The 22,402-nt window shown below is 32.7% G+C and overlaps 1 protein-coding gene across 1 annotated transcript in view; it reads right to left on the bottom strand.

Annotated features, from left to right (window-relative positions):
• Nucleotides 1-22,402, bottom strand: part of LOC145286387 (transmembrane channel-like protein 2) — a 67,339-nt gene that overhangs the window by 36,919 nt on the left and 8,018 nt on the right. The window contains exons 2-4 of the mRNA XM_080135315.1: nucleotides 15,760-15,896; nucleotides 11,191-11,338; nucleotides 6,882-6,925 (exon numbers count right to left, since the gene is read on the bottom strand). Of these exons, the coding sequence (XP_079991441.1) occupies nucleotides 6,882-6,925; nucleotides 11,191-11,338; nucleotides 15,760-15,896 (329 nt within the window). The remainder of the gene's footprint in view (nucleotides 1-6,881; nucleotides 6,926-11,190; nucleotides 11,339-15,759; nucleotides 15,897-22,402) is intronic.

The raw sequence follows: 22,402 nt of genomic DNA, 5'->3' as shown, positions 1-22,402 counted from the left end.
CAGTGCATGGTATATACGTTGAGAGATTACAGTGAGGATGTCAGCTGTGGAACGGGCTTGTCTAAATCCATATTGTTTGTCAGTCAGAAGTTTAGCATCTGTAAGGTGCCGGACTAGAGCATGGTTAATTATGGTCTCAAATATTTTGGCAAAAAGTTGGAGGAGGCTAATGGAGCGATAATTTGATGGGTCAGTTCTTTCGCCAGAATTCTTGAATACTGGTACCACAGAAGCAGTTTTCCAACAGCCTGGAAAGCAAGATTCATTAAGGCATTTGTTGTAGAGTTTGGAGAGAACTGGAGCTACTTCGGCTGAGCACTTTTTTAATAGCACAGCTGGGATGAGATCAGGTCCACATGCTTTTGAAGTGTCAAGGTTTTTTATGATAGCATGCACCTGAGCAGGGGTGATTTTTAGATCGTCTTGCGTGGCGTCTGTCTGCAAAGGAAAGTCAGGCAGGGGGTGGTTGGAAGGGTCCAGTGTGGAGTTTGAGGCAAACCGGCTGGCAAGCATATTTGCCTTGTCGGTTGCTGAGCAAACAACCTCGTAATTGTTGGTTAGCGGGGGAATTGTTGATTGCCCATTATTTACTACACTGTTGTAGATTTTCCAGAAGTCACGATTTCCTAATTTTTGTGCTTCGATGCGTTTTTTAGTGGTTTCAGTAAATTCTCTCTTAGCTGTCGCTATTTCTTTCTTAACGTTACTTCTAGCTTCTATATATTTCTGTTTGTTTGAACTGGACTTATGTCGGTTAAATCTGCGGTATGCGTGCTGCCTTTGAGCAATGGCAGTTGCGCAAGTCGAAGTAAACCATTGGGGAGAGTGGGGCTCGCTATAAAATTTCGGCATGGGAACATGTGCTTCCATTGCTGTGTTGAACCATTCAGTGGTCTCATTTGCGCACTGTTCAGCAGGAAGAGAAAAATATTTCCCCATGGGGGCATCTCTGATAAGATCTCTGATTGCTTCCCAGTCAGCCTTTTTATAATATCTCGTTGTTTTGAGCACTGGCTCTTCAGTTTTGGGTCTAGAGTTTAGGGCGATTTCTACCATTATCACTGCATGGTCAGCGTTGCCGAGTGGGCTGTCAGCATTTGTTGTACAATCCTCGGGAACTGATCTAGAAGTGATGCGTGTTGTTCTTGCTGGTCAGGGAAACGGGTTGGAAACGTAACCATTTGTAATAGGGAGTGAGATATAGCAAAACTATGCATTGTGCTGCCCGCTGCATCTGTGTGAGTAGAGAATCCAAGCCATTTTTGGTGGTGAACATTAAAGTCACCAAATACATGTACTTGTGCGCTAGTTAAGTGTTCTTAAATCATTTAATGCAAATGATGTTGAAATGTTGAAGAAACAAGATGAGGAAACTACTGATCAGTATCCTGAAGGTTGTAATAGTGATGAAGATAGCGACAGCTCCCATTTTCTTGACCTTAATGTAATTAACCAAGAACACTCTGATGAAGCAATATCATGGGTTCTGTAGCTTAATCAAAATATATTTACGGGCAATGCCGGGCGGCCTGCTAGTTACTGATAAAGACTTAGTTCGATAAATAAATACTTGCACGTATACACGGATTGTCATTACGTTGGCAAGAAGGTGTGCTATGTAGAGAGATTTGTAATTTTATGATTGTAATTTTTACTTTTGTTTTTTGTTAATGCCGTTGTTATTGTTGATAAATAAAAACTCATGTCAATAAATAATTACATACATATATATAAAAATACACTTGTCACGGACTGTTATATCTAATTTATTAATGTGTTTCGACCGCCTATTAACGTTGGCAAAGTTAGATACAGGGGTGGATATTTCAGGAAGATCTAATTACCTCGAAAGGAGCGTAAAGAATTTAGATAAAAAAACAGAATTGTTTCGATCATGCAGGATTATTTTCTTCCTTGACAAAGAACAAAACAGATGCTAAACTTTTACACGTATCCAGAGACTGGGAAATGTTACCAAGGTCAAATGTATTTAGGTATAAAGTCGTCCATAACTTATTGAAAAAAAAAACTGTCATTCAGAACTTGTAAAGTATTCTATTCCCTTGGAACTGCAGCGTTGTAAATAAATGAAGACGTAAAAAAAAAACTCTTTCCAAGGTTTTATTGAAGAAAATTAATAGCTACTCAAGCAAGGGAGAAAGAACTCAGTTTTTTAAAGAAAAAAAAACACGTGCAAAATCACGTGGCAAGTAATTAAATTTGCATATCGATTTTTTTTTAATTAGTAAGAACAAGACAATTTAAATGAAAACATAACAGTAGCATTCTTTTGTATCGTTGCTTTCCTGCCTTTCCGTGTCCAATCAAAAAGGAGCAATAAGAAAGCTGCTTTAGATAACATTCAAGTCTCGACAAAGACATTATTTTTCCCTTTCATTTAATAATTTTACATAATCCAATATATAAAAGGCTATATCTCTGTCTGTCTGTCTGTCTCCATATTTTCAAACTCTATCTCCCCCGAAACTAAAAGTTGTAAAGCGGCGTTCAGGGCCTTAAATGATTTTTACAGACCGTTGTTTGGTGGATCGTTAGCAGGTTAAAATGGTTTTCAAGGGGTCAAAAATAATAATAAAAATTAATAAATCGTTATACATTGTGTGCATCCATCATAGTTTATTTTTAATTTTTATTTTTAACCAGTTTATATCACATTTGTACACTTTCAACGTCACCAGCTTTGAATGCTACCGTTTCGATTCTAGCCTTTGGCATCCAAATATATATATATATATATATATATATATATATATATATATATATATATATATATATTGCTTTTGAAATCACGACTCTATAATAAAATATACGATATCTGCACAAATTAAAATATCACATTTAAGCGTACTCCCTCCGCTAGTTTCGAATATGTTTTTTGTATTTACGAAAAGTAGAGAATCATTTGTCAGGTAATTGTGTTTAGTCCTTGTAAGTCTTCTAAGCGTAAGTTTCTTATTTGTTCTCTCTTTTTTATGTTTGTTCAGCACAAGGTAATTGTCTTTTTTTAGAAGAGTATACGATTGAATTGACTTAACAATGTAAATTGATGCAGATACGACAGGTATTCTGGCAAAGAAAAAAAAAATGCACAAAAATCAAAAACAATAGAACGGGGTTAAAAACTGACAAAAAATCATAATTCGATATTCCGTTTCAATTACGAAACTTTATTATGAATTTAGCATTTATTTAAAACAATTCAAGTTCGTAGCCAAGGTCGCTAGAAAAAGATTGGAGCATTCTAGCGCTGAAGTAGATATCTCATTGCTGAAGTAATTCTTTATCTCAGCCAAATACGTAGTAGGATTAAATATTTTTGCTGTTTACTGAAGTGTCTCGAACATTCCTCCCTGAGTTATATTTATACTCCTGCTCGTGACGTCATACCGGACGTCACATCTACCTTTTTCATTGGATTCAGATTGTTTTCCTCTCTCCTCTGAACTGCTGCTTGCATATCTCCTGGGTTTTCTTATGTGGCGCTTTGCTCGTTTGGGGGCGATCGGGGGGGGGGGGGCGGTTCTTCCGTTTCTTCTTCATCGCTTTTTCACTGATGTTCCTTTTCCTCCTGTCTCCCGAGATTGTCGCTGAAAGGGAAATCGTCATTCTCTAGTTGTTGACGGGTACTGTCTTTGGGGATTCTTTTCAGTTGTGACGTGTGTCTTGGGATCAGTTTGACGCATTGCCTTATAATTACGGGCTACCCTCTGCGTGTTTCTACTATCCATGGTGTTGAGTGGTATACTCGAGTTAGTTTATTATATCTGTTTTGTTTAAGGATCTCTATGTTAGTCTGTTTAGCTTTATTTATTTATTTATTTATTTATTTATTTTTATCTGTGCGACCGTTCAATTTGCCTTTCTCTTTTTTGTCTTTTTGCCGAGCTGCTCCCCAAGCCTGACTTTCATGACTTTTGCAGTCCTAGTAGGTTGATGTTCACTTCCCTACCCAAGAGGAGCTTGGCAGGTTTTTCCTTCATCATGACATGGAGGCTGTTTCGGTTATACATCAGGAACTGTCCTAGATTTTTTCTCTAGTATTTTCCTTCCATATTCATCGCCCGAATAGCTTTCAACGTGATTCAAAAGAACCGCTCAATTTCACCATTAGTTTGTTGATGATAAGGTTTTATCTTTCGGTGTTGGATATCCCATGTTTTACAGAATCGTTTGAATCCCGAGGATATGAACTGGGTCCCATTATCTGAAACAATGGTTTCTGGGATGTCATGTGAATAGAAACAGTTTGGGATTGTCGGTACAATTGCACCTGCCCTGTTTAATCTTGTAACGAATGTTTCAGGTCATCTTGAGCCTGCATTCACCATTCCAATTGCGTAATCCTAGCTAGAGATAGGTCCACATATGTCAGCATGAAGAACTTCCCCGGGGCTTCTGGTGCACAACTTGTATCTTCTACTGTTAATTTTGGTCGTAATTTAAGGATTCCTTTAAATGTTTTGCTGTCAATGAGGTTGCTGTCTGCTCCAGAATCTATCAATATTCTGATTGGTACGTCGTCGATGTGGACGATTTCGTGCCCTGCTGGACTAATAGGTTCTACCTGAAAACCCCACACTAGGCTGCCCGATTTCGGATTCGTTGATACGTGTTAGACATAGTTGTGGCCATCTGACATGTTTGTTTTTCCTTTACTGTTTTTTTTTCTTCAAGCATTTCTGGAGTGATTCATTACCCCACAGTAATTACATTTCTTCCTAAACGCTGGGCATTTTGTTTGACCGTGTACGTGGTTTGGGCCGTTACAACTGTAGCATTTTGTGATTTTAAAGCGCTGCTGTTGTCTTTGGGTAGTTTTCTATATCCACTGTTGTGGTTGTTGTCGTCATCGTCGTCGTCGTCGTCGTCGTTGTTGTTGTTGTTGTTGTTGTTGTTGTTGGTGGTGGTGGTGGTGGTGGTGGTGGTGGTGGTGGTGGTGGTGGTTTTAATCTGGTGGATATCCGGGTGTCCTCTCTCATTCTCTCCTATATGCCTAGTCTGTGTTTCAGTGGACTCAAATATAAATGCTCTTCGAAGTGCTTCCTCTACGGTTAAATAGGTTTATTTCCAATACGCACGACGTAATTTGCTTGAAGTGCATTTTTTCTATTAACTGATCCACTATAGCCTTATTCAGATTGTATTCGCCGAAGTTGCATTTTGCTACTTGTATGTGAAGACGGGGGAACAAACAGCAAAATACTGTTTCCACATCTGAACAGAAGCTGCCCGAAGTATCCTAACCTGCATTGACAGAGTTCAAAACAGACTTCGTAATCTAGTAGGCGATGACCTTTGCTCTTCTCTGCAACCTCTTTCCCATAGAAGAGCCGTTGCGAGCCTGTCTCTACCCTATCACTATTTCCATGGCAAGTGTTCGACTGAGCTCCAATGTATGGTTCCGTTTCGCCAATCCTTTACAAAACACACTCGTCTAGCCAGAATTATTATCAATAAATTCGACTACTCTCTATCGATGCCTAAACCTAAACATGGATTTCATGAACAAAGCTTTCTTTCCTAGAACTGCCAGCCCGTGGAACTCTGTTCCGCTGGTCTACTTTCCAGCTGACTACAATATCGTCGTCTTCAAGTACAACGTAAAGAAGTTCTTATTGAACTGTACTCATAAATAATCTTATTGTATCAAATTTTCACTACAAACGATTACTACGCAACTGTCCCAATGACTACACTACACACATTAACCTTTATCCTCGAGTGGCCTTTCGACCTTGATATATGGTGACCTATCTAAAAAAAAAAAAGAAGTAGTATGAGAGGAATAAGATTGGAGGAAAGTTTTTGGAGATGGCCTTGAATTGGCGCAATATCAAGTTGTACACGTGTACAGAAATATACGATCGTATGGTTGGCTGAATAACATATTGTTGTTTGATTGCTTTTGTTTTACGGCATATCAACCCTTTTCAGATTTTTTAATGCCGAATCCAAAGATTTTGAAGAAAAAAATTTTTTAATAGAATATATTTGTTGTTTTCAAGTCGGTTTCTATTTAACCCATAGTTCGGACACTAACAGGTACTATCACTCCGGGTCAGAGTGGACCTGGGAGCAATGGCAATTAAAGAGTGGCTCCACACTCCCCAAAGCCCGCAACCTGGCTGAATAACAAAAGAGACAATAAAGAATTTGTGTTCTCCTTGTCGGAGTCCCTATTTAAATGACCTTTATTAGATCAATAAATGAAGAAACGTAACTCCTCACTAATAAGCACTCCGCATGAGAAAAATGTTTAAGCCAACACTTTGTTAGTTTCTGTATCGCAGTTGTATATTTCTTTCATCTTGCATTTATTAAATGGCATTTAGTCTAGCCATATTATAATTTATCCTTAGTGGCAGACTCTGTATAAATATATTTGCACTGTAACAATTTATTAAAATATAAGAACTAAATCAGAAGAGTAAAATTTCTCCTGAGGCAAATCTAACCTGTATTATTCAAGAAATGATGAGGGGAAATAACGATGGGTCAACTAAAGGAACTGGAAGAGTATTAATAAAATATAACTTAAAGAAATAAAAGATTGCCTTCAATAATTGTTCGAATATATAATTTTGTTAAATACTATTTGACCCGTATCTTGGCGTTGCCCGAAAAAAAACAGATTCTTATGATCGTTTCGTAGTTTATATTATTAAAAAATAATGTTACTTTCAACCAATTTAGATCGACAATTAATTACTTAATAATAATGTGGTTCCTACGGATAATATTATTATCTAAGCAGCAAAGTGATATTGCTTTATACTGTTTACTTAACCTTTATTTGAAAAATAAATAGCATCATTTTTTTTATAATAAAAATTTATTAATAACAATAATAAATTACATACTTTTTCTCCACTTTTTGCTTCTCTTCCACTTCTCGGATTGATTCCTGCAAAAGAAAATGCAAGAAATATAATTTAGTTCATATATATATATATATATATATATATATATATATATATATATATATATATATATATATATATATATATGCTAGCAAAAGTACCCGTCGTTGATTGGGTTCAAAAACAGCCTACAGAAAATGGACTCTGATTTATGAAAGTATGATAGGTTATGAAAAGGAAGGGTTGTAAAGAGATAGCTTCGAATTTGAGGGTATCAATGAAATAACAGACTACCGTTAGAATATAAAGCAATGCTTTTGTGTAAACAAATGGAGCTTAAGTGGACAATGTTTGATCATTGTAATTTCATATACCAAAATAGCGTAACAGTTAGAAGCACCGAGTGTCGCCTAGGCCATCAAGTTTCAATTCTGCCTTGAGGTAGTTGATAGTCTAGCCGCATTAAAGGGCTATGATACGGCAAAACAGTTTGGATGACTATCCATCTATTTCTCTCTCTCCCCCCCCCTCTCTCTCTCTCTCTCTCTCTCTCTATATATATATATATATATATATATATACTAGCAAAAGTACCCGTCGTTGACTGGATTCAAAAACAGCCTACAGAAAATGGACTCTGATTTATGAAAGTATGATAGGTTATGAAAAGGAAGGGTTGTAAAGAGATAGCTTCGAATTTGGGGGTATCAAAACCAAAGCAAATATGATGAAAGTAAAAATAAAATAGATAAACCCCATAATTTATTATATCATACCTGTTCACACTGAAATACCTATGACAATATTCTGTGGATCTATATTAAAAAACCTTGTTAAACTTTGTGAGATATTTCCATTCTGTGGAGGTCAGGTGCGAACGAACACCCTATAATTTTATTATACCATATTTCTTCAAGCTGAAAAATAATTATCAAAGTATACTTACACAGATATATATGAAAAGTCTTTATTAAAGTTTGTGCCTATTTCCATTCTATGGAAGCCAGACGCGAACGCAGACCCCACAATTTTATTATACCATCCACATTTAAGTTAAAACATACTTACCAAAGTATTCTTATGGACATCTATATCAGAAACACTTGTAAACGTTTTTTTTTTATTTTTTTTTATTTCCATACTTTGTGGACCAGGCGCGAACGCAGACCCCACAATTTTAATGAACCACTGTTCTGTCGGATCAAAAATACTCATTCCTGTTACTCGATACATCTTCTATCATTATATGTAATCAGTTTTTTAAAATAGTCAACCATATAGGAGCCGATTCGTGACCAGACACACACGCACATACACATTCAGCTTTATATATATATATATATATATATATATATATATATATATATATATATATATATATATATATATATATATAAACATGGAATGAGATCTCAAGCGAATGGACGAACCAAGATATAAACTCAATTTACTTTCCAATAAATCTTATTTACACCAATTTAGTAAATGAAATTTCTATTTCAGTCACGTAAATTATTTAGTGAAATAAGTTTCGACATTGCTAGTAAACTGTTCCTTGTTAAAAAATAATCATGCTCCTTTAAAGAAGATATCGTTTGTGATCGTATTTTTAACTTCAAGTTTTACTGTATCTTTCATTTATTGAATTGTTAGGTGGAAGTATAAAATAGTTACAAAATTACATTCCCTTTTCCTGTGTTAAGAATAGCTTTCTAAATATTATTATTTCAGCACGGAGCCTTCCTTCTCTACATAAGTACCGAAATAATATAAACAAGTCATAGCAAGTGAAACGACGAAAGGAAAACTGCCGAAAAAAACTTAGTTGTAAACTTGAGTTATACTTTGTTTTTGTTTTTTTATTGTAAGCATCACCTGCTTTTTTTAGACGGCTATTTTTTCTGGCATTCACTTTTCACATATACGTGCACGAGATTTGTTTTCATTTTTGTTCAATAAATCGTGGTTTAAACAAAAATCCATGATAATTAATTAAACATGGTTTAAATAAAAATCCATGATAATTAATTAATCATGGTTTAAACAAAAATCCATGATAATTAATTAAACATGGTTCAAACAAACATCCATGATAATTAATTAATCATGGTTTAAATAAAAATCCATGATAATTAATTAATCATGGTTTAAATAAAAATCCATCATAATTAATTAATCATGGTTTAAACAAACATCCATGATAATTAATTAATCATGGTTTAAATAAAAATCCATGATAATTAATTAATCATGGTTTAAACAAAAATCCATGATAATTAATTAAACATGGTTCAAACAAAAATTCATGATAATTTATTAAACATGGTTTAAATAAAAATCCATGGTAATTAATTAATCATGGTTTAAACAAAAATCCATGATAATTAATTAATCATGGTTTAAACAAAAATCCATGATAATTAATTAAACATGGTTTTAAAAAAAACATGATAATTAATTAATCATGGTTTAAATAAAAATCTATGATAATACATTAATCATGGTTTAAATAAAAATCCATGATAATTAATTAATCATGGTTTAAATAAAAATCCATGATAATTAATTAATCATGGTTTAAACAAAAATCCATGATAATTAATTAAACATGGTTCAAACAAACATCCATGATAATTAATTAATCATGGTTTAAATAAAAATCCATCATAATTAATTAATCATGGTTTAAATAAAAATCCATGATAATTAATTAATCATGGTTTTAATAAAAATCCATGATAATTAATTAACCATGGTTTAAACAAAAATCCATGATAATTTATTAAACATGGTTTAAATAAAAATCCATGATAATTAATTAAACATGGTTCAAACAAAAATCCATGATAATTAATTAATCATGGTTTAAATAAAAATCCATGATAATTAATTAATCATGGTTTAAACAAAAATCCATGATAATTTATTGATCATGGTTTAAACAAAAATCCATGATGGTTTAAATAAAAATCTATGATAATTAATTAATCATAGTTTAAATAAAAATCTATGATAATTAATTAATCATGTTTTAAATAAAAATCCATGATAATTAATTATTAATAGTTTAAACAAAAATCCATGATAAGTAATTAAATATGGTTTAAACAAAGTCCATGATAATTAATTAATCATGGTTTAAATAAAAATCCATGATAATTAATTAAACATGGTTTAAACAAAAATCCATGATAATCAATTAATCATGGTTTAAACCATGATAATTAATTAATCATGGTTTAAATATAAATCCATGAAGTAAACATGGGTTAAATATAAATCCATGAATGAAACATGGTTGGTTGGTTGGTTGGTTGGTTGGTTGGTGATTTTAGTTTTACGGCATATCAACTCTTTTCATGTTATTTAACGCCGAATCCAAAGATTTTGAAGAAAATTTTTTTTAATAGAATATATTTGTTGTTTTCAAATCTGTTTCTATTTAACCCATAGTTGGGACGTTAACAGGTACTACCACTCCGGGTCAGAGTGGACCTGGGAGCAATGGCAATTAAAGGGTGGGTCCACACCTCCCAAAGCCCGCAAGCTGGGGGCTCACCACTGGATACAGTTTAAGGTCATATCCAGGACCCTGAAACATGGTTTAAATATAAATCCATAAAAATGAAAGAACTTATATGGTTTGTGCTGAAGACCAAATAAATAAACGAAAAAGATGTTCTTTGATATAACAGAGACGCATGAGAAATTTTGTTTGTTTTTAGCTTACTTTTTACTCACATCGAATACGGCATATTGCTTTGAATCATTAAAAAATAATGCAGTTAAGAATAATAATAATTAACCATAATAACAATATAACTCGTTTAAAGATCTTTTGGAAAAAGCAAATAAATATTTATTTATACTAAAAGAAAAAAGCACATATCGTTTTATTTATTTTTTTAATTTCAAATGTTCATAATAAGTAAATAAACTTTAAAATATATATTTCCTACTGTTACCGAATTTCCTCGGCAAAAATTCTCTCTTTTAATTGCATATGTTCAAATAAAAAAATCAAACTTGTCTTTAGGACAAGAAAATACAGGCACTTTTGGGCAATTTCCCTTTGCAATTCGATATTACTATGAACTTCCGGTCGTATCTTCAAACTTTATTCCGTTACATCAGCAGGTCACATGACTTTAGTACAAGGGCCATGGATTTTTACGACGGCCACGATAGTACGTAGTAAAATGGTAATAAACTTTGCCTGTTTAAAAGGTTTTTGTGTTCTGCGCATATAACGAGAAAACGAGCAGTGCGCAACAATATAATTGTGATGCGCTGAGAGACAAATTCATACCTTGAAAGCCGTTGTGATGGCGGCATGTTTGTTATTGGCAGTCTCAGCATGGCCGACCATATAGTCCCAACTATTGAATACTTTCCAAGAAAATGAAAACTGTTCATCTTTCGACGCCGTCTTATTCAGTCGAACGTTGGCAGCCATTCTTCCGAGATAAGAAGAAAGAAAATAAAAACAAAGATGATAAAAACTGGTATTATAATAAATTATATAGCATATTAGAAATTAACGAAAAAATAAACAAGAGTGAATATTCTTAGGGTGCATTCATTTCTCTTCTCTATGATTATTTTGATTGTAGAAGCTCGACTGATTGGTTTTACCTCGTATGACATTCAGAGCAAGAACTCTTCTTTTTTACCACAGCGGAAACTTTCTTCTTTCCATCTATGTAGCTAAAGTTAGGCAAAAGTTCGATGGACAGAGTTTCTTGGCAATGATTTTCTACATGTAGAACACAATGCTGCGGGACTGATTCCCAGCCGATTACAATTTAGTAATCTTCAAATCCAATGTCAATAAATTCATTCCCAGAAGCAGCCTCTCCCATGTGTGATTACGCATAGTTTTTCAAATTAATTATATGAGTACCACTAGAGTGTTTTTTATCCAATCTATTATCGCATGTGGTTCTTGGCTTTGAACATATTCTTTTTATATCGCACAAAAAACAGGAAAATGTAGGAAATTTCTTTAATTAATAATGGAACAAGGACAAGATGTATTTATAATAGTATGTGATAACTACAAGTTCATCTTAATGGAATACGCACTCTGCCGCGTGCTCAGTGTACCTTTCTTTTATACAAAAGGTCACTGAAAGGTTTAGCCCTTAAATAGATTCTTTATTTTTTATATCTTTCTGTAATTTTAACACAATCCGACAAAGACATTTGGAAATTAAAAAAAAAAAAGAGGCAAAATTCAAACAATCTTTATTTACGAAAAATAATGTTTTTTAAATTTGCTTATTTTCAGCTTCGCATATTTGTGCTCTTTCCAAAAAATTGTTCATGACAGATTGCAGAATCTCTGGATTGCGATTTAACTCCTTTATTTCGTTCCGCGAGCTGACAGACCTCGAAACGTCAACCCCCCAGACCTTGCAAAAATTGAAGGAAAACATCAAGAAGGAAATAAGGGAGTCAAATCGACATCCAGCGATTCTGCAATCTGTCATGAATAATTTTTTGGAAAGAGCACAAATATGCGAAGCTGAAAATGGGCAACATTTAAAAAACATTATTTTTCATGAATAAAGATTGTTTGAATTTTGCATTATTTTTTTTTTTAATTTCCCAATGTCTTAATCAGATTGTGTTAAAATTACAAAAAGATATCACCTATTTAATCTATTTAAGTTTAAAACTCTTCATTGACTTTTTGGACACACTATATCTCCGGATTACCGGAAGTCATGCGGTATGAGTCACGCTGTAACATGCCCCTTCAAAGTTTTTTATATCCGCTAGTCAGCTATTTCTTCCTTTTACGGGGTGCCTATAAGTTTCCAGACTTTTGTCGTATGGGCAATTTTATTAATAGTACAAACATGAAACTCTAGTCCTCTTCGAAGTAATCTCCTCCGGCTGCAATACACTTGTTGTAGCGTTCCGACAACTTCTAGGAAGCCCCATGAAAGTCCTCTTGTGTGACCGTGTTTATGACCCTCGTCACAGCCTCTTTCATCTCCTCGCTCGTCTCATAGAGACAGTCTCTAGGGTTTTCCTTGGGCCTAGGGAATAACCAAAAGTCACAGGGAGCAAGATTTAGACTATAGGGAGGGTGAGGAACTGTCTTGATACCCACCTTAGTCAAATAGTCTGTGACAAGGATTGACCACATTTTGGGCAAACTTCGCGCAAATATTCTGCATCTTCAGTTCCTCGTAAATAATTGTGTTCACAGTTCCCACACTGACATCAAACTGTGCACTTAATGTCTCTATATATAGACAACAGTATTTATTCATGAAATTCTTTATTTGGCCAATAAAGTCTGGTGCTCTGACTTCTTTTCTCCTCACACACCTTTAATCATTCCTCACAGATTCCCTACCTTCCTTGAATCTCTTATGCCAATCAAAAACTGATGCTCTATTCAGGCAAGATGAACCAAAAGCAATCTGAAGCATTCCATACATTTCTCTGGCATTTTTCCAAGTTTAAAACAGAATTTTATTTCATATCTTTCTTCTAAAGTGTCTTCACACTCAGATGGCATTTTTGAAATTCACCAGCTGTGAAAATCAGGCTTTAGTAGGGTGTATTCCAATTCCTGCTGTAACTGTTCATTTAAACATGAAATCATAAAAATTGGGCACTCACCTCATAAAATGTATAGCAATAACATACTGAATTTTCAAGAGTTCACGACAATTTTAAATGCCTATACAAAAAAATAAGTTTCTGGAAACTTATTAAAGGAACCTCGTAGGACCTATTTCCATAGTTTCCGCCGTAGTACGTTTCCTTTGCTCGTACTTTTTTGTATTGGTGAGAGCACTTATATCACAAATGGCAAACATAGGTTCTTCTCGTCACTGATTTGTATCTTGGTTATATTGTTTTGTTTTTTTTTTATGTGGTTAATGTGTCTTCTAATATGCCTCATATGCATTCATCGCTTCGACTTCCCAAATTCTAGCTCATCTGGTACTGGCCAGGCTCAACGTTGCTTAACTTCAGCGATCTGCCACATTCTAATGATCTGACAAATTTAATATTGAGCGAGCGTACGTCGTGAGGAGCCACATTCTTCTTGATGTTACTCCATTCATATGCATTAGCATACACAAAACATGGAAGATTTAGAGAAATAAACTGTAACAGAAATCCTGTTATCCCACGGATAGCAGAAGTTCCGGATGGACACATCGACAAACTAATCCATCCATCCATCGCGGCCGTAGCCGATATTGAACTCACTATACAAGTTTGTAGTGTAATTCAAATCTTGTCCGTAGCTGAATACTCGATGCTTCGCCAGGGCTATCAAGGATATTTTTTATCGTGACGTCATCACTAGATGGGGTGCCTGTCACGGCTTAAGAGAGTCCCATCTACTCTCGAGAGAAGGTTAGACCAAACAACTCTGGTGTTTTGCCTCGAGCTACATACATCGCCTCGCCTTCCTAAATTGTAGCCCATCTGGTACTGGCCAGGCTCAACGTTGCTTAACTTCAGCTATCTGGCACGATCTAATGATCTGGAACAAAATCTATTTTCATATGATGATATACATTTGACAATAGGAACGTATAACTGTTCCGGTTTACTTTTTACTCTGATTCACGCCAAACAAGTCATATTGGCAGTTAGATTTAAAGAGATGTGGGGCCATGCTTACAGGAGACTATGTAGGAGTTTAACAGTGATATGTTTGTTCAGATTAAATTTAACTATTGGATATTAATACAGTCAGAGAAACTGGAAACAGGGAAATAATTCCTAAGTCTAAGAAGCCGACGGAAAGAAACTACAATATGACCCACTTAAAAGTAGCCCAGAAAATGTAGTAGATAGGAGGAACATTCTTTTATTGTTTAAATTACCTATAGCATTGTTTAAATTACCTATAGCATTGTTTAAATTACGTGTAGTATTATAAAAAATGCTGGAAGTGCTCCCTGTTGACATCTATGCATTTCTGGACACGTTTAACAACGTTTCAAGATACTGCCTGTAGATATTCTCTGTTGATTCTCTTAATAGCATTGATAATGTTCCCCTTTAGTTGGTCTAGATTGTGAGGATTATTTGCATAAACTGTTTATTTTAAAGTCCCTCAAATATTTAAAAAAAAAAAAATAACATGCTGACAAGTCCGGGGAACGTGGTGGCCATAACCCTTTGCTTATGGTTCTCAATTCCATAAGCATGCCCTGAACTCGTGCCAGTGATCTGTTAAGCATGTAGCGCCATTTTGTTTTAAAAAAAATTGCGTTTTGTCTTATGGTGTCAGTTGGTCATTAAGAGAAAGATTAGAGACATTAGGCTACTTTTAAATAGCCCGTTTGATTTGAAAAAAAATTGATTAGAGAAAGATGAGAGAGATCGGACTACTTTAAAGTAAACCACTCTGTATTATAGTAAAATATTTTCTAGGATCTAAGTCCCTCGGAAATGAAAAGGTGGGATTTTGCTGTTTGGGTAAGTTGATGGTATGTATGTCAAGGGGCACCAATGCTATGAGTTCGCCAGAGCAAGTTTCGTTAAAGTACTTGTAAAGTAGGCATAGGTCTGCAACACTGCGATGATGGGACAGGGGTTGGAGCTTGTTCGACAGTGCGGAACCTATTAGATTAGTAATTCTTTGGGGGGGCAATGTCTAAGATGGAGAAACTAGTGATAGATGAACCTTAAGAAAAACATAATGAAGTTGATAAATGCTTAAAACAAATGCAACCATTGGATTTCACAATAAAAACGTTATTTCAAACGTAAGCATGACGGACCGAGTAATGGGCACACGAAGCCTCTTATACAGATACGTGGACGCATATAAAAAATACTATTCCAGACAGACTTTCGGAAATGATAAAAAATGAAACAACGGAATACTTACTTACGAAGGACAATGATGATACTTAAACCATACACAACGAGACCGGTTGCCAAATAGGCCAACGGCATCATATAGCCATGCCCGATCACATGATTTTCGTAATAACCATAGAAAAATGGAGAATATTTGATGACACCCTGAAATAGAAGCAAATCTATATAATTATAAAACCCCAAATGACCTTGTAACGGGTGTTGTAACCCAACATCCGGTTTCCGACTTCCGGTTGCGCATGCGTACACAAACATAAACCCATAACAGCATAAATAATCAACTCGACAATAAAACGTATTGTTTTACTGTGTACGTTTTCAGCGTCCCAATTGTTTTTTTTCGCGTTTAAATTATCCAAATAAGCAATTGTAAATACTATCTGCTTTTTTTTTGCATCGTTCATTTCCACATTGTCTTTATTAGTTTTATTAACCTTATTATGATCATATAAATTAGATATTTGACCCAATGAGTCATGAATGTTTGTTTAAAATAAATGGGGAAAAATACATTTTATTTTAATTTTCTATTCAAAAAACCATTCTTAACATGGGGAGAGTGTTTTTAAATATTCTGCACTTTTAACTAAAATTTCATTTAAAAAAGATATATCAAAATTTGAATTTAACTTGACGTACTATGGTATCTGTTCAGTGCCCATTCATCTATAAGTATGGCAAACCACTTATAATTCAATGGCTCTAAGTCTGTTTATAATTGTTTTTTTTTTCAAAAATAAACAATTATAAACAGAACGACTCATAGAAATCTATCTATATTCTTTTTTCATTTTAATATACTTCTGTTATGTTACAAAAAAAAAACAATTTTCTTTACGTCACAAGTGTCATGCTCATAGATCAACTCCATAGCTAATATAACATATTGACCCAACCTTTCACGTGAAATACTCTAAACATATTTTTTTAAATATAAAAAAAGGAAAATGAATCATCTGGTCGTTTTTAGATCATTTATCAAACTTAACTCGACAAACGAAGCGAATCCTATCAATAATATGCGTCGCTATCGAGTCCTATCGATCGCACCTCTTTTTTATCGTGCACTTACAAGAATGCTATAGACAATAGATTACAATGGTTGTTCCTAATATATATACGCGGTCAATACGGCGTAATTACTTTAGTTTACTGGTATAATTACCGAAGTTTATCGACGTTGGACCAGTGCTTACTTGGGTGATCTTTTGGTAATGCCATTGCTGTATGGGATATGAAGTCCCATTTATCCATGCAGCCTGTCAGAATATAAACAATCGCTTCATGAAGCGATAGTAGGCCTAAATATTCTCTGAAAGGAAACGTGTTTTTTTTGTTTTGGGGGATTTTTTTCTAAATTTGTAATAGTTTTTTCCTATGCATTAGAGAAACGAAAATGAATTAAACATAATGATTAAAGATTTAATACAATGAATTTAAAAAAATAAATAAAAATTAAACATATTTAACTAAAAAATTAAACATACTGAAGTAAAAATGAATAAAACATGATGAATTAAAACTTAATAATTAATTAATAATTAAACATAATGAATTAATTAAAAAAAATAATAATTAATTAAAACAAAATAATTAAAAATTAATTAAAACAAAAAATTAAAAATTATAACAAAAACAATAAAATCTAAACAATGAAGTAAAACAAAAAAATAAGAATTAATCACAATTAATAAAAAGAAAAAAATGTTTTAAATTAAACAAAATTAATTAAAACAAAAAAATAGAAATAAATATAATAAAGTAAAATTGAACATAATGAATTAATAATAAACATAACAGACTAAAATTAAATTGATCATAATGAATAAAAATACTTAATGAATTAAAACAAAAAAATAAAAATTAAACATAATGAATTAAGACATAAATATTAGATATAATAAATTAAAAAAAGGAAAATTCTAAAATTAAATTAAAATTGAATTAAATAATAATTGAATAGTAAACCTCATACAAACAAAAAATGAAAATTGAATATAATGAATTCAAACAAAACAATAAAATTATATATAATAAAGTAAAACAAAAAAATTAAACATATTGAGTTAAGACAAAATAAATAAAAATTCCACATCATCAATTAAAAATTAACCACAATGAATATAAAATTAAACCATTAATAAAACATAATGAATAAAAACAATAAAACTTAAAAATTAAACACAATGAATTAAAATAAAAAATAAAAAAATCAAACATAATTAATTAAAACAAAAAGTACAAATTAATCATAATTAATTAAAACAAAAAATATAAATCAAACATAATTAATTAAAACAAAAAATAAAATAGAATGAATAAATACAAAAAAATAAAAAATTAAACATAATGAATTAAGACAAAAAAAATAAAACTAAAAACTTAATGACTTAAATATTAAACATAAATGAATTAAAAATTAAAAATCAAATATAAATTATTAAAAAAATTAAAATATTGAACATAATGAATTTTAAAAAAGTAATTTAATATAATGAATAAAAAAATCCAAAATACAACGTAATGAAAATATTTTTAGTTAAACATATTGAATTAAAATAAAAATTCGAAATTAAGCGTAATGAATTAAAAGAAAAAATTTGAATTAAAACAAAAAGTTAATAATTAAACATAATGAATTAAAACAAAAAAGTTTTACATAAAATATACTGAATAAAAAAATATTTAAAATAATGAATTAAAACAACAAATAAAATAAAACATAATGAATGAAACAAAAAAGTTAACAATCAATTAAAACAAGATATTAAAAGATTAAACATAATAAATTAAAACAAAATAATTAACATAAAACATAATGAATTAAAATAAAACATTAACATAAAAACTACTGAATTAAAAAAAATTAACATAAAACATAATGAATTAAACCAAAAAAAATTAACATAAAACATAATGAATTAAACCAAAAAAAATTAACATAAAACATAATGAATTATAACAAATAATTTAAAGATTAAACATAATGAATGAAAACAAAAACATTTAACATAAAACACAATAAATTACAACAAAATATTTAACATAAAACACAATAAATTACAACAAAATAATTAACATAAAACATAATGAATTAAAACAAAAAATTAACATAAAACATAATGAATTAAAACAAAAAATTAACATAAAACATAATGAATTAAAACAGAAAAAATTAACATAAACATAATGAATTAAAACAAGCAATTTAAACATAAAAAATAATGAATTTAAACAAAAAAATTAACATAAAACATAATGAATTAAAACAAAAAAATTTAACATAAAACATAATGAACTAAAACAAAAAAATAACATAAAACATAATGAATTACAACAAAATAATTTAACATAAAAAATAATGAATTTAAAACAAAAACATTTGCATAAAACATAATGAATTAAAACAAAAAATTAACATAATGAATTGAAACAAAATAGTTTTATATTAAGCATAATGAATTAAAACAAAAAAATTAACATAAAACATAGTGTATTATAAAATGAAAAAACATAATGAATTAAAACAAAAAATTAACATAAAACGTAGTGAATAAAAACAAAAAATTAACATAAAACAATGAATTAAAACAAAAAATGAACATAAAACATAGTGAATTAAAAAACATGAACAGAAAACGTAATGAATTAAAACAAAAAAATAATATAAAACATAATGAATTAAAACAAAATTAACATAAAGCATAATGAATTAAAACAACAAAAAATGAACATAAAACATAATTAATTAAACAAAAATGAACATAAAACATAATGACTCAAAACAAAAATATTTAACATAAAACATAATGAATTAAAACAAAATAATTAACATAAAACATAATGAATTAAAACAAAAAAATAAACATAAAACATAATGAATTTAAACAACAAATTAACATAAAACATAATGAATTAAAACAAAAAATTAACATAAAACATAACGAATAAAACAAAAAAAATAACATAAACATAATTTATTAAAACAAAAAATAAAAGATAAACATAATTTATTAAAAATTAAAAACTAAAAAGACTACATGAACTGATGCAGCTTCCATGTCCGCGAGGGTTAAGATACTCTTTATCACCCCCTCTTTCTCTTTCTCTCTCACTTTCTCCCCTTCACACACACACACACACACACACACACACACACACACACATATATATATATATATATATATATATATATATATATATATATATATATATTATATTTTATAAAGACCCCCTCTTGGGTTGAGCACTATCGTAAATAATCTCACTCGCTACTTAATTTAGCTGAAAAAATGTGAAGCTCGCGGTTTGTTTACAAACAAACGTTTGAGCACTTTACGAGTGGCGGACGGATGTTTATTTAAATAGACATTCGGGCATATTAGTTGCGGCCACCGCTTCCGTAGTCAGGGGGTAGAACTGCCGACTGTCATCACGACGGTTCTAGGTTCGATCCTCGGCTTGGGATAGGTGTTAGTCTAGCGGCACTCATGAGTTGTGAAACAACGAAACAGGACTGTATGTCGATGACTAAAATATATGCACACACACACACACACACACACAGATACACGCACTCACCAATCCTAATTTCATTGTATGTTTATACGTTATGTTTCAGATTGCTTTATATATGAGGATTGATAATTTGGATTATTTTAATTATTTTGACTACTGTCGTACTATTGAATGTTTTTCTCACGTGAAAAAATGCGCAATGGATAAAGTGCTATTTTTTTTCTTTTACTCATTTTCACTCCTAATAAGGCATATCACCATTTGAACGTAAGGCGCTACTATTTGTGAACATACCTAGAAAAGATTAACAAGATGTTGGTTTATGTTACATTTAAACTTCTGCATATCAGTACAGTTAGGGAAGTAGGTAGCAGGAAGGGATTTCCAAAGTTTAGCTGTTTGAGGGAGGGAAATTATTAGAGTAGATTGGCTTAAAATGTGAGAGAGAGGGCGAGAGAAATGTGAGATGATAAACGCACAAAAAAAATGACGAGTCCAAAAGCATACATTCATTAACGAGATATGTTTAGAATTCCACAAATTATATCTGATTAAAAGTTATCAATAAGAATCAACATTCATTTGTTTTCATTGTAGAAAGTAAGTTCAGTGAGAAATGTTAAGAATATTTAGATGAGTAAGCTTATACCTTTTTTTGATGAACAAATGGCATTGTGTGAAACACTTAACTATAAATAATACATTTAGTAAAAAGTTATTAATAAGAGTTAACGTTCATTTGTTTTCATTGTAGAAATTAAGTTCAGTGAGAAATGTTAGGAATATTAAAATAAATAAATTTACACATCTGTTTTTCGCTGACCAGACGACAGTGTGAAAGAGTTAATGCATTGTGTGTATGTGTATGCATTAGTGTCAGAGTATATATACTTATGACACTCTTTTTATTTTAATTTTCCTATCACTTTGATGGGGATTGGGCATTCTATCCGATGTCAAACATTCTCCCATTAGTTTAGTTACTTCAACCGAGAGATCTTTCCAAGATTCTAACCTTCCCTTTGTTAAGTTTTGAGACATTGTGTTGAACAAAGATGGCGGCGTAGTTCAGATCAGTAACCAAGATGGCGGCCAAGAATAAAATGCGGTCCGTGGCGTAGTTAACCTGTTAAGTTCTGAGATATTGTGCTGAACAAAGATGGCGGCGTAGTTCAGATCAGTAACCAAGATGGCTACCAAGAATCTAATGCAGTCCATGCCGTAGTTAACGGCGAACTGATTGAATCCAAAATTCGACAATTTTTATAATTTTGAAACGTTTTCATTGGTTGTTTAGCACAGCCGTTGGTTATAAAAATGATTGGCGAATCCATTAATTCTATTTTGATGGGATGTCTCCTAGCGGCTTCGGCTGCAGGGAGACAGGGTAGTACCAGTCAAGGATTCGTCACTTGACACTCAGCCCAACAGGTGAGGGGCCGGGAACCGGCCCAGCACCTGTTGAACTGAGGTACACCGCCTGGGTAATACCTAGGAGGTCCACCCTCCCAGGCCTTGCCACCGGGCTTTCCAGTTGGGCAAGTTTATTGCTTGCTGCCTGAGGCGCCCCGACCGGGGAATGCCGACGGGGTTACTCAGGCAATTTTTAAAATTGCAGGAGTGCCCCTCCTTTAGGGGAGCCTGCGGGGTTCCCACTTTCCAGGCCTTGTGCCAAATAATGCTGATGTGGGCAGCATTTAAATAAATACCCCCATCACTGCGTCTGATAGGGAAGGTCTCCTAGCGGCTTCGGCTGCAGGGAGAAAGGGGAGTTGTACTCGTCAAGGATTCGTCACTTGACACTCAGCCCAACAGGTGAGGGGCCGGGAACCGGCCCAGCACTTGTTGGACTGAGGTACGCCGCCTGAGTACTACCTAGGAGGTCCACCCTCCCAGGCCTTGCCACTGGGCTTTCCGGTGGAGTAAGTTCATTGCTGACTGCCCGAGGCGCCCCTACCGGGGAATGCCGACGGGGTTATGGGGGTGCCCAGGTAATTTTTGATGAGGCAAGAGTGCCCCTCCTTTAGGGAGCTTGCCTATTTCCACCTTCCGGCCTTGTGCCACATTTTTGTGTGGTGGACACCAAATAAATAGCTACCCCCATCACTCGTCTGATGGGGAGGGTCTCCTAG

This window comes from Euprymna scolopes, chromosome 10 (genome assembly GCF_053919585.1).
Source record: "Euprymna scolopes isolate OS-2025 chromosome 10, ASM5391958v1, whole genome shotgun sequence".
NCBI classification, from domain to species: domain Eukaryota; kingdom Metazoa; phylum Mollusca; class Cephalopoda; order Sepiida; family Sepiolidae; genus Euprymna; species Euprymna scolopes.
This window is presented reverse-complemented; position numbering and strand designations above follow the sequence as displayed.